This window comes from Propithecus coquereli, unplaced genomic scaffold (assembly GCF_000956105.1).
Source record: "Propithecus coquereli isolate 6110/MARCELLA unplaced genomic scaffold, Pcoq_1.0 Scaffold69, whole genome shotgun sequence".
NCBI lineage: Eukaryota > Metazoa > Chordata > Mammalia > Primates > Indriidae > Propithecus > Propithecus coquereli.
Window position 1 is genome coordinate 1068919 of NW_012152951.1, and position 13396 is coordinate 1082314.

Sequence of the window (13396 nt, forward strand, 5' to 3'; positions counted from 1 at the left end):
TGTATGGTCTCAGAAGTAAGGACAGTGGCTATCTTTAGTAAGAAAAAAGGGAACATCTGGGGTACCGAAGGTTTATTTCTTTATCTGGCTGGTGCTTCCACAGGTGTATTGACTTTGTGAAGAAAACTCAGACTGAACACATGATTTGTGTACTTTTTGGCAAATCTGTTACATGATCAATAAGAAGAGTTTTTTAAATGTATTTATTTTCAGTTTCACCGAGAAATGAAATTGTTTATATTTCAAATGCACCATGTGATGATTTGATATACCTATACGCTGGGAAATGATGACCACAACCAAGTTATTTAACACATCCATCACCTCACATAATTATCGTCTTTTTGTGAGACCACGTAAGATCTACTCTCTTCACCAGTTTCAAGTACGCAGTGCAATATTAACTGTATTTACCATGCCGTACGTTAGATCCTCAAGAACTTATCCATCTTACAACTGAAAGTTTGTACTCTTTGACCAACATCTCCCCATTTCCCCAACTACCAGCCCCTGGCAGCCACCATTCTACTGTTTCTATGAGTTTGACTTTTTTTTTTTTTTTTTTAAACGTTCTATACACAAGTGATACTATACAGTTTTTTGTGTTTCTCTGTCTTATTTCGCTTAGCATAATGTTCTTTAGTTTTATTCACGTTGTTGCAAAGGAGTTCCTTTTTTAAGGCTGAATAATATTCCACTGAACATATCTATACCACATTTTCTTATCTATTCATCTGCCAATGGACAGGTTAATTGGCGAGGTTAATTCACTCGTTTCCATATCTTGGCTATTGTGAAGAATGCAGCAATGAACTTGAGAGTACAGATATCTCTTCAAAATACAGATTTCATTTCCTTCAGATACATACCCATAAGTAGTAGAAACATAAATTGCCACAGCCATTATGGAAAACAGTTTGAAGTTTCCCCCTAAAATTAAGAAGGTTTATTTTTAAAGGCCTAGTTTTAAGCCTAATTATATATAAATCTCTACTAGTCTGCTGGAGCTGCCATACAGAGTACCCCAGGGTGGCTTGAACCACAGAAATTAATTTCCTCACAGTTGTGGAGGCTGAAAGTCCAAGGTCAGGGTGTCAGAAGGGCTGGTTTCTGGTGGGGCCTCTCTCCTTGGCTTGCAGATGGCGACCTTCTTACTATGTTCTCACGTGACCTCTCTTCTGTGTGCACACAACCCTGTGGTCCCTTTGTCCTTTTATAAGGACGATAGTCCTATTGAATTATGGTCCCAGCCTTACGTCCTCATTTAACCTTAATCACCTCCCAGAAGCCTTATCTCCAAATACAATCACACTGGGTGTTTGGGCTTCTAAATACGAATTTGTGGAGAGGGGGTACAATTCAGTTCCCAAAAAACTCTCTGATATTTTCCCAGTTACAATTCTTAGTTCCTTTCTTTTATATAAAATTATCACAGTTTCAACCTCTAAAACTTTTAAATCTCAGTATTATGAAGACCATCTAAAAGTGTACCTAATGTTTCCCAGTTTTAAAGGTCCTTACAAATAACATACTGTTTATAAAAATAGAATTCTCAGGTTTCCAAAATTATATAGAAATTATTTTTAATGGAAGGGCATCAGTAAAATCTAATTGTGAGATATTCCTAAATAGAGCCCAGTTATATTAACCAAATACCTTTTGACCAATTATATATGTTTCCTAGCCACAGACAGGTAAGTAAAATATATTGAGATAAGTCACTTGTTTAACAGAACATCTACTTACGGTAAAAAGAACACAGGGAAAAGGTGTTCTTTCAAATTATTTAATAATCTAACATGCCTCTTGTAACTATCTGCCATGCATTTCCACAAACACTCTCAGGAAACCATTTCTACCAAATATCTAGCTATCTCATGGTAGCTTTCGCTTATTTTCAAATGGTAGCAAAATATGAACGCTGTTTTAACAGAATAAATTACCAAAGGAAAAAAATACAATTTTTAACTCAGAATTCTTGCCAAAGACACTTTTTTTTCCTGTGATAGACACAAGCTGGTACTTCAGGGTTTCTGATGACCTGCTGGGGTAACAACCACCCCCAAATCCACACCACAGCAAGCGTCTCATCCCACTGAGACTCTAGGAGGACCATTCTATTTACCCTTTGGGATAAGTTTTCTTTTGCCTTCTTACAAACTCGTGCATGTTTTGGCAATATGTATCTAAATTTAAATTAAATAGTTTAACAGCTCTCTTTAGCATTTATAATGTGTTTCAAGCACACATACATTACTAAGAACACAATATGAAAAGAAAGCCATCAAGTGGAAAAACACATTCCAGTTAATTCATATGCAGTGTGGTAATGCCTCCTCACCTTGTGAACTGAGTTCTCAAAACTCCATGAAAGAGGAATTCATAGTCAAAAAAGCAGTTGGAAAATGGCGTCCAACAATTGCCTTTACAGGATGTCTTTATTGGGCTTAAATGGGCAACACTGAGCTCTACACTATTCATTTCTATTCACTATGTCTTGCTCACATGAAACATATCAGCTTTTGTTTTCGTGCAATTTCAACAAGTTGCTTGGCATTGTTGCTTTGCTACAGCTACTATGCACACTAAGAAGCTTGTTGTGTATGTGTGTGTGTGTGCATGTACGTGCTTTTTTTTTTTTTTTGCTTCATGTTCGGCAACGTTCGGCACCAATTTGATAACTCAGAATTCTGGGTTCTAGCTCTCCAAGTTCAATCTCCTTGTCCCAGAAGCAGAATAAATATGCATGCTCGAAATGGAAAAGGCCTTGGGTAACTTTCCTTTAACTGACTCACCTAAGACTGTGTCCCCCAAGGCCCTCCACTCCTCCCCAGGCCACCATGCCTGCACTCTGCCCATGATAACATCAGGCCAACACACACACCTTCAGCTCCTCTGACAGCCTTCCCAGCTCCTACTGACAGCATCAGAACATTGCTCCGGGGCTGGGCCTCACTTGGCTTCAGCTTCTTTTTTCTTTGTAAAAGATTTTTAGCAAAAAAGCCCTGCCCCTTCTTAATCATCTCTCTTTTCCTCATTTCCTACGACCACAATTCCCAACGGGCACAGACCAGGACCACAATTTTTCCAGTTGCCTAAAGGTTACTGGGATGTATTGTTGGCGTACTCAGATGTTGCAAGGGGGTACTGATGGCTGGGGAGGGGCCATCCTCTGTCTGCATGAGGACAGTGTAAGGAGGCAGCAACCAGACCAGATAGAAATCACCACTGATGTAGGCAGAACCCAGGACCATGGTGAAGGACCCAAGAGGTGATGGAGAGAAGTGACCTCCAAAAGGGGCAGCTTCTCTAGTTGACAACCATCATTTTAGTGAGTGCACTGTCACTGACAGGAGATTACCAATGAGAGCACTGACCATACACAGGTCAACCTCAGCCAGGAAAGCAGGCTCTCTCCAGCTCTCCTCCCACCATCACCATTTTCCACGCCATTGAGAGGGGTTAGAGGAAGACACATGCTCACCCACACCTGATGAGACTTTATTGTCAACAAACAACATAACCCTCAGAGGTCTAGCTGTCTACATTCTTCCTCTGGTAACTGACATCCTTGGTGTTACCAGACACAAGCATGTTTACATGTTAGGGAGGCTGACATCGCCTGGTTAGGGGACAGTTCCGGACCGTTGAGCAAGAATACGCCACACGTTAACCCAAATGAAGGCCATGTCTCCAAAGGCAGAAATAGTTTAAATTATTTTTAAATTATGTCCCAAAGAGATCGCCTGTTCTGTTGAACCTCAGTAGCTTCAACCATTTCAAGACCAAGAATCATTTTCTCTTTTTCAACTCAAGGCCGAAGCGGGAAGAAGAAAACTCAGCTAGAGGAACATCGGTATCTCAACTCCAGAGCTGGGGATATGGACGCACCACCGCACCGCTGACCCCACCAAAAAAAAAAAAAACACTAAACCCGTAATCGTTTCTGCTGGAGTACTCTCCTTCAGTTATAAAGAAATCCTCTACAATGAATTCTACACTTGTCTTTCCCCCATTTTCCAGGGAAGAGTGTAATTATTACTCACAGTCTCACTTAAAATGAAAATATATTAATTATGACATTAAACAATTTTCACTTCAATCAGAAGCACAGTAATACTATATAAAAGCGTAAGATGACGGTGAAAAACCACCTTTAAAAAAAAAAAAACTACCTTCATTTTAATATACCTCTCAAAGCCATAAACTGAAGTGCTCCCTTACCTGCCGAACGAAACTATTTGAGGTAGTGTCAGATGAAGTGCTTCCATCCGAGCCTTTAAATCTGTTTTTCCTTCTAGCTCCTTTTCCATATGACTACAAAAAAGAACAAAAAAAAGGAAAAATTAGATTATTATTAGATCCTTTCTCAGGGATCTAGGCTTAGTTGTAGAAAATGTCAAGGACTAAAACAAGTAGTAAGCTGGCATCACATGAGCACCATTAGAAGCTTTATATCGGTGGAATCACAAAAATGTATCTGAAATAGGTGAGTACATAGGGAAGAGAGGTTTCTAGACAAAGCATTTAACAACTAGTTAAACTAAAACAATGTAGGCTGTCTGTAAATACGTTAGCAATCAAGAAGCAACGGCTTCTAAAGACAAAGCCATTTAAAAAATAAGCATTTAAGAACAGAATATTAAAGGTAAGATGATTTGTTTCAATAATAGGATTGGGCCAAGTATAAACATCCACAAAAATGAACCTGCTTTATCTATTATTTAATACAGTTTACATTCAGAGCTCTAAGAACAAACTATGCATCCAGCTATGTTTAATTCTAAGAACAGCTACAGTTATTGTAAACATTAAACACTAAAATATAAGTGCAAAATGGCTGAACACTGAGCATTAGAGTTAAATTTAGTACATAGGTTGGAATCTGTAACCAACCTCTGGAAAATTTCTTGAAGTTTTGAAGCATTGGTCTTCTCATCTTGAAAATGGGGTTAAGTATTAAATGAAATATACCTCATAGGACTGTTTTAGGTATGAAATAAAATAATGTATTTATAGCATTTGTTATAAGATATAGCACACAGTAAGAGTTCAAAATAATATATAAAAAAGTGCTATCCCCCTATGTGAGAGTTGGAAAGTGTGGGGACAAATTGCACTAAAGCTTATAGTAAGTTGAGAATTACTAGGCTCACAGAGATTTCATCTGATCATCGGAATTTACAAAATTTACTTTTTTTAAAATCACCATGTTCAGGTTTTGAGAATGCTACTTGATTATGCTTTCTGTATTCACATGGTTTTCATTAAAATAAAAATATCTTATAAACCATAATATATGTGGCACTTAGGCAAGCTGAACTCCATTACAAACATTTGCGTTATAAGTAATTTAGATGAATTTGCAATCAGCGAGCGGGTGGTATAATCTTAAAGCAAAGAATTTTCTTAAATATGTTTGTTCTTGTCAAATAAATCTAAGGGATTTATACAATACAAATGTGTTTCCATGGCATTTAATTAACTCTCAACTTCATAAAAGGAAAGAAAGCTACACTGGGCTTTCATAATGTAACATACAAGGTTTTCCTCACTTAACAGCTTATTCTTCTTACTTATGTAAACATTATTCCATAAACTGTTGAAAAGTAACATTCTTTTAACAATGTTCTTCCTTTTCCAATTATTATGTAAAGGTTTGGACAGATGTGTCTTCCAAGGCCTAAGGAGGCTAACATAAAGTATGAAAATCTCCAAGTTTTTTTTTTTTTTCTAAAAATGTCCATTACTCCATATGGAAAAATACTTACTACTTTCAAAGCATTTTTAGGCCTAATGTATTTCTTTGGGGATGTAGAGGCAATCTATGTTAAATACACCATTTATGTTTGTGAGGAGCATAAATTATCTTTGAGAACAAAGACACAACAAAATCTTATCCCATGATCATGTTTCCTTCCAGTACCATCTTTAAATGAGTGGAGAACAGTGGCTGTATAATTCCATCATCATTTTATTTCAGCCATTTAATGGTAAATGTTTTACTCTTCAGCTGCTTGGGTGTGTAAGCTTTTTCGTGGTTGCTCACAATTGCACAGCAGGCACTGAGAGCCACACAATGTTGATGACATTCAGTCCTAGGGGAGGCTGTTGCTCTCTATAAGCAGTTGGACACATTTAGAAATTCATATTAACTTTTCCAGGCCCCTGGAAATACTGTTCATAAACATTATTTCAGGCGTACTTTGCTATCTACGCAACGCATAGGTAATGATGGAATTATTAGTTTTCAACCGTACTAACACAGTTTACATATTAAAAAAACAATGGCACAATGAATTGCCTGCAAACTGGTGATAATGTTGAGAAAAATATATTGTTTTTCAATCGCTTAAATTTATGAGGGATGATAAAGTATTAAAGTATTAACTTTTTCATGCCTTAATAGTATTATAGCAAATCCCTAATCCACCATATATATTAAAAGCCAAAATAGATATGCTTGATTATATTTGTTCTATTTTACTAATTTCAGCAGTAATTTCAGAAGTCTTTTTAAAAAAAAAAAAATACTGTAGAGTGACCACTCAATAGCTAGTTATTTTTTATAACAAGATCCAGGATCAAGACAAAAAATTTAAGGTATCCTTAAAAAGCAAATAGTCCATTTTTATGTACTTTTAAAAATGTCAGTGAAAATTTATACTCCGATTACAAAATTAATTTTAAATATACATTAGATGAAAGAAAACTTAAGTCCATCCTGCTGAAATGATTTGTTTTCTAGTTACTTTAAATCCTTGAAAATAAGGATTACAGTATTTCTTTTTTTTTTTTTATTTCAACATATCATGGGGGTACAGATGTTTAGGTTACGTACGTTGCCCTTGCCCCACCCAAGGACTAGAGTATTTCATTTGAAGGAATTGAAAAAAACAAAATAAGGTCAAACCTCCCCAAATGGAAAAAGACAGGTATGATTAAGTGTTCAAATATTTAGTTGACTAAATTTGAAAAAAAAAAAAAAAGTATAGTTTTCTTGGTTAATTTGCTACTTCAAATGCGGCTGCTTTGATTAAAAAAAAATTTCTAAGTATTTTTTAACAATATTAAAATATATGAATCACCAATATCTGAAAGAGTTAACCATTAGTACAGCCAGGGTTACAGGAAGGAAAAAGGACACACCAAAGGGGGTTTGGCCAGAGTGCAAGTTGTTACCCATATTCTGACACATTTAGGCCCCTAAACACTTTTTGGAACAGTTTGCAAAGTCACTAATTTCCACTCATTACCTATTAGCTATATGAAGCTTAATGAAAACAAGTTATGTCACCATAACAAAAGGCAAAAAAAAAAAAAACCCACATATATTTAAATTCCTTTAGTTGTCCTCAAACACCAGGCTAAGCAAGATTTCAGAAACTAGAAAGATTTAAGAAATTTCCACAAATGTATCAATGACTTATTAAAATACGAAACATTTAACTTGATGTTAATATCAGCTTAGTGTGAATATCTTCTTTGACACTAAATAGTTTTAATTGGACTCTAGTTTTAAAATCAGCAAATATTCACGTTTTCACAGGTAATTAAAATCTGATCTCCGTATGATTGAAGGAGAGAGTAGCAGTTAATTATAGAAGTTGTCTGTTAACTGGAGATTTCAGCAGTGCACACAAAGTTGTCTTGGCAGCCCCTGGGGACAACCTTAAGAATGATGTGGCTTTTGTGCTTTGATGGTTATGGTGACAGTTCTCCCATCTATGAATTACACTGTGAGCATAACGCTGACGCCTATAATTAGTTTCCGTCCCTCTCAATTTGCATTCATTAACGTTTATCCCTTTGGATGTCAGACTTTCCTCATCTTACAGCCCAAAGCAAACAAAGCCAAAACTATCTAGAGAGAAATCATACTTTAAATCTCCCCATTTATCAATAGCTTAATGTGAAGGAGGATGTCAGATCCCTTACTAGGCAAGAAGTAGCTGAGATTACCTTTCTGGAAAAGGGAGAAATAATAAGTTGCTTTTTATATGGATCAGTTGACACAAAAGCAAAAAGGAATTAAGAGGCCACATAAATAGAGGTTCTTTTTTGGGGAGAGAGAGGCTGCTGGCAGGCAGAGGGGGGAAAAGGGATGAGGCTCGGAGGCAGAGATCTGCCCGGGGAGGAGGTACCACAGGGAGGGAGGACTAGGGACAGCCAGGGCAACCCATGCCTTCTTCATAATCTACCTCCTGCCAGGCTTAGAAAGATCTATGAGACAGGCCCAGTTACTTTAAGGGGTGTCATAACTAACTCTTTCTCTCTGTAGTTGTGGGAGTAATACGTGGTGTTTGACGTACACTATTTGTAGCATGTAGACATGTCCTACAGTCACAAAATTGAAGGGTGCCACCAGCCCCTATAGGGTTAACATATTTTGCTGACCTTCTCTTGAAAGGACCAAGGCTACATAACTGTACAATTCAAAGGAATTAAGTACAGCAACAGGTAAACTAAGTCTTTACAGAAAAATGAAATACAAAAAGAATAAGACTACCAGAACTAAACCTCAAATCACTCAGATATAATATTTCGAATTCTAAAACACTCGGAAATTCTGACTGGCACGTTTGTCAATTTCTCCCACGCAACACGAGAACGAAAATACCACTCAGAAGGAAAGTGATGGTGGTTAGGAGTGAAGGTTTTAGCCAAACATAAAGCACAGGACCCATGACCACAAACTTCGGAGACCGCAGAAGGCTGACTTGTACCACAGACCTAAGAATGTTTCGGGAAAACAGTGTTGATTTGGTCCAAGAGCTGCGGGAAAACAACCGCTGCTCGTTTTCGATAAAGCTCCTTGCTACAGCCATTCAGGACATTGCCATTACCAGTATTACGACAACGTGCTTGAAAAGCATCTGGCCAACTCAGCTGGGGTGGAACCAGCTGGGATCTGTTGCTAGGAGCAAAACAAACAGGCCCTCTGGTTACTGTCTGTGCATTTTCAGGTGTGACTGGAGGTGCTGGTTTACAATCTCTTTGAGGCCTAAATTGCTGAGATACTGCTTTTGTTTCTCTTCCATATCCTCTTCTATCACCATCCTATTCTCAATCCTTGTCACCTGCTTCCCAGCCAGCCTTCATACAGGAGCTATTCAACTCCCAGAGAATTATCATTTCCATATTTTACAGCAATGCTGCCCAATAAAAATGAGTCACATGTATCACTGAAATTTTCTAGTAGCCACACTAAAAAAGTGAAACAGCAACAGATGAAACGAACTGTTCAAATGCATTTCATGTAACCCAATATATCCAAAATAGTCTCATTTCAACATGTAATCAATCTAAAATTGACAAATGAAGATGTTTTATATTCCTTATTTCATATTAAGTCTTTGAAATCTGGTGTGTATTTCACATTTATAGCTCATCTCAGTTCAGACTAGCCACATGTCAAGTGCCCAAAAGCCACATACTACTAGGGGCTACTGTCGTGGATAGTGCAGATCTGGAGCTTAGGGACAGGGTCCTACATTAGCACCTTGACATTGGAGGCCGACTGTGTCCCAGTTCACACTGAAACTGTTCAACGCTTTATCCAAAAAGCGCAATTTTCTTTCAACAATCAGAACTTTCAAGAATTCGCAATTAGATTGCCCCTCGCTTCTCACGTAAGAAACACACCCGATTTGTTTACAACAGCATGCTGGGGAAAGAGGGTTGGCACGTATGGGCACGTTCTATCCCTCCAGGAAGGATTATTGATACAAAAAAGGCAAATTGGCAGAGTTTGCTCATCTACATCTTTTGCATCCTTCATGCAAACCTTGTGATATAACCCAGAGGTGCAGTGGAATGATTCTTAAAACCCATGATCGCTTAGTGGTTCCATTTGCAAATAGAAATTCCATTTCTAGGTAGAATTATCTAGCAATTCTGAGAATTACTTAGTGCTACAAAAAAAGGGGGGAGGATGCTCCTGAGACAACTTCCTGTCTCAGGCAGTTTTACTGCTGGTCTGTTCTGCCCAGAGAGATGGAAGGGATGGCTTTGCCAAGCTTCCCACAGCCCTACGATGCCATGATTTATTAGATATAAAATAAACAAGGCGATGTTTCCCTCAAATAATGGATGTGATATGAAAACAATTCAAGTAAAATTGCTTTCATTTGTGGAAGGCAGAGAAAGAAAAGAGATGAATGTTGATGCCGTTGAATATTTATATCTGTTACCTGCTTATAAAATCCATTCTGCTCTTTCTCCTCTCTCTCCTGCGTCTATGGAATCGCTTGCTAATTCCTGTGGATTGATCTTTGAAATGTCTGGTGCACAGACCTGTCATTCATTATCTTTTCACCTCTTCTCAGTTTAGGCCTTATTGCCTCTTGCCCAAATTATTCTATCAATATCCTTTCTGGCAGCTGCACCTGCGGACTTCTGAGACTCCAAACTGTCTTATAGAACACTCCCAGGTGGATCTTCTCAATGAGCTACTGCGTGGCTTCGCTTTTGAACCCCATTCACGGCTCTCTATTGCATTAAACATGAAAGGTTCCAGAGTCTCCAAGATGTGGCCTCAAGTTGCCTTGTCACTCTTATGCCTAACTGTGCCCAATCTTGCCCTTTCTACTCCCTTTTCAAACTAGAGGTTATAAATATGAAATATGCTAGGAGACTTCTAACTTCTGCGACTTTGCTTCATGCATGACTTCCCACCAACTCCCAATTTCTGTTGTAATCTGACCCATCCTTCAAATATCTTCTCAGATGCCACCTCGTCTATGACGTCCTTGTAGATTACTTCAAATAGGATATTCCCGATCTTTATTTCTTTGAAGCCATATACTATGCAGTACGTCTCCTACGGCCCCAGGCCATACAATTGCTATACATTTGTCATACTTGCAGCTACCGAAATATAAGTTCTTTGAAGGCAGAAATTGTGTCTTTTCACATCAGAATCATTACCACATTGCAGCTGCACAATCAACATTTGTTGAATTCTGTTTAATTACGTAAAGTACAAAGTAAGTTAGTATCGCTTATCTGAATGCAGTCATGTTTTACGTCAGCCTTAACTTCAATCTCCCGGAATTTGGGGACTCTATTTTTATCATAGGAATAAAATCTTTTCAAAAAAAAAAAATTCCTCAAGGAAGATCAAACTCAATAGAAGGTCTAAAAGTCCTTTCCCCTATCAATATTCAAGACCTTCATCCTGGAGTAACCGAGATCTCTGAGTATATCTTTCAGTCCTATTTAACCTGGCCACTGTCTAGAGAAAATCAGTAGTCTAGAACAAATGTGAACTCTGTTGGTTAGAATTCAGATCCTCTGGCAGAGGCTAGATGGGAATGCAGCCGGTTAGATACATGTCCCAACTCTGCCTGTGAAGCAGGCAGCCCAGGGCAGACTAAAGAAATCTAGCTCTTTTACCACTACGAACGAAAAGGACTTTCTAATTACACACGTCCATGGTTTCTACATTCTTCCCCCATCTTGAATCAAAGTGAGTTATGTGTTTTAAATTAGCACATTTGCTTCCCAGTGGTAAAAGAAAGTTCAATGAAGCTTGACTATTACGCCACTGGACCTGCCATTATTACAAATTATCAAAATATCTAAGCACTCCGTTCTCACCTAGTAAGACAACAGCAGCAGCAAAACATTTGCAACCTTTATTAGGTTGTCTACTCCCGTCCCGTTACTACAGTAAATGGTCTCTCTAGTGAATGTATATACATGGATGTGTGTATATACGTGTACATATACACATGCACACACACACATATATATCTCTCACCACAATTTACGGTCTGGTAAATGTAGAGTTGAAGTCAACAAGCCGGGATCATGAGGCGAAGAAGAAACACTTCTCCAAAATGATGCTAGAAATGTAACCCTGACCTCTTCCCATCACGTGCCAACCAGCCCACAGCTGAAGTCATTTGCCTGCTAGGCTAAAAGTTGAGAGACTCCTTACCGCTCACACCTGGAGGTGTCTGTAATCCAAACTGTACCTGCCAAAGCCTTACGTAAAAGCCACCTTACCATTGCCCAACGCCTACAACTGACAGCTCCTATTTCACAACGCGCAGCGGAGCTGAATTTTTCCAGCAACCGCGAATGCTCATCGGAGAGAAGGGGTATCCTGGCGTTCCCTGAAATGGCTAATGTTTCAAGAAAAAATGGAAAAATAAAAACTTTCTCATCCCCAACTCTCTCTCTTCTTAAGGGAAAGGAGCAGGGCTCGGCAAGCGCCGGAGGGAACAGGACAGGGGAGCTGTCAAGGCGGCGTCACGCCCCAGGCGCGGAGGGTGGCAGGGGAGACCGAGACCGGGCAGGACGCCCCCACGCCCACCTCTGTCCCCTCTTGCACCCCCGCGCCCACCCCGGCCGGAAGGGTCTGCGTGGGAGAGAGCGCTGCGGGAAGCCGAGCCCCCTCCCGCCCTCCCGGACTCACGATCTTGAGCAGGTCCAGTCCGCTCGCCTGGTTCATGTCTCTCCATGTGCCTCTCCCGAGAAGGGGCGAGGAGGGCTGGCGGGGCCGCCCGGGGGAAGCCTCGGAAGCCCGGCAGGTCTCCCCCGCCCTGTCCGCCTGGCTTTTCGGAAGCAGAGAAAGATGGAAGGCGGAGAAGAGCCGGGGAGAGGCGCAGAGGGGCAGGGTCCCCGGCGCCGGGAGGGGAGAAGAGGGTGGCAAGCGGCGCGGGGAGAGGCGGCGGCGGAGACCCGGGCGGGAGGCAGGCGCGAGGCCGGGGGTCCCGGCGCGGGGAGAGGCGGCGGCCGGCGCCCGCGGCTCACAAAGGAAGGAGAAGGCGCGGCGCCCTCGCTACCTGTGCGGCGGCTCCGAGCGCCCCCGCGGGAGCCGCGCTCTCCAGCAGCTCCATCTGGATCTCCTGCGCCACCGCCGCCGCCGCTGTGGGAGGCGACTTGGACATGTCGCTTTGGACCATTGGAGAAAAGTCGGCTGCAAGCGCGCGGCCAGCCCCTGGCGGCGGATCCCCTGCTCCTCCTCCTGCTCGCCTCCGCCCCTCGCCCCGCTCGGCTCCGGGGGCCGCCGGGGGCTCCGGCCAGGCCGCTGGGCGCAGCGCCCCGGGATCGGCGCGGCGCTGCCCGGCTCTCAGCGCGCGGGACGGGGCCGGGCCATGCGGCGGGGCGCGGCGCGGCGCGCGGGGCCGGGAGGTGGCAGCGCGGGCGCGCGGCTGGGGCCGCGGAGAGGGGCGCCCTTCTCGGCGGGGCAGCCGGGCCGGGCTGAGCGGAGCGGGCGCGGCGGGATCGGGAGCCGCGGGCGCCCGGGAAGGTCCTCGCCCGGAGGGAGGGAGGGAGGGAGCCTGTCCCGGGAGCGCCAGCCAGGGGGAGGCGCGTCGGGAAGCGAGAGTGACAAGCAGCCGATGCGCCGAAAAGTTCCTCGCAGGAGGCGCGGCCGCGTGGGCTC

The 13396-nt window shown here is 41.7% G+C and overlaps 1 protein-coding gene across 5 annotated transcripts in view; it reads right to left on the minus strand.

The window, feature by feature from the left end:
- CACNB2 (calcium channel, voltage-dependent, beta 2 subunit) overlaps positions 1–12966 on the minus strand; it is a 336969-nt gene extending 324003 nt beyond the window's left edge. For 2 of the 5 annotated variants that reach the window (XM_012660941.1, XM_012660943.1), the window contains exons 1-2: positions 12795–12914; positions 4225–4317 (exon numbers count right to left, since the gene is read on the minus strand). In XM_012660941.1, the coding sequence (XP_012516395.1) occupies positions 4225–4317; positions 12795–12914 (213 nt within the window). Of the gene's footprint in view, positions 1–4224; positions 4318–12424; positions 12461–12794 lie in introns of those variants that run through there. The other 3 variants (XM_012660945.1, XM_012660942.1, XM_012660940.1) reach the window with 2 other exon arrangements.
- Between the last annotated feature and the right edge of the window lie 430 nt (positions 12967–13396).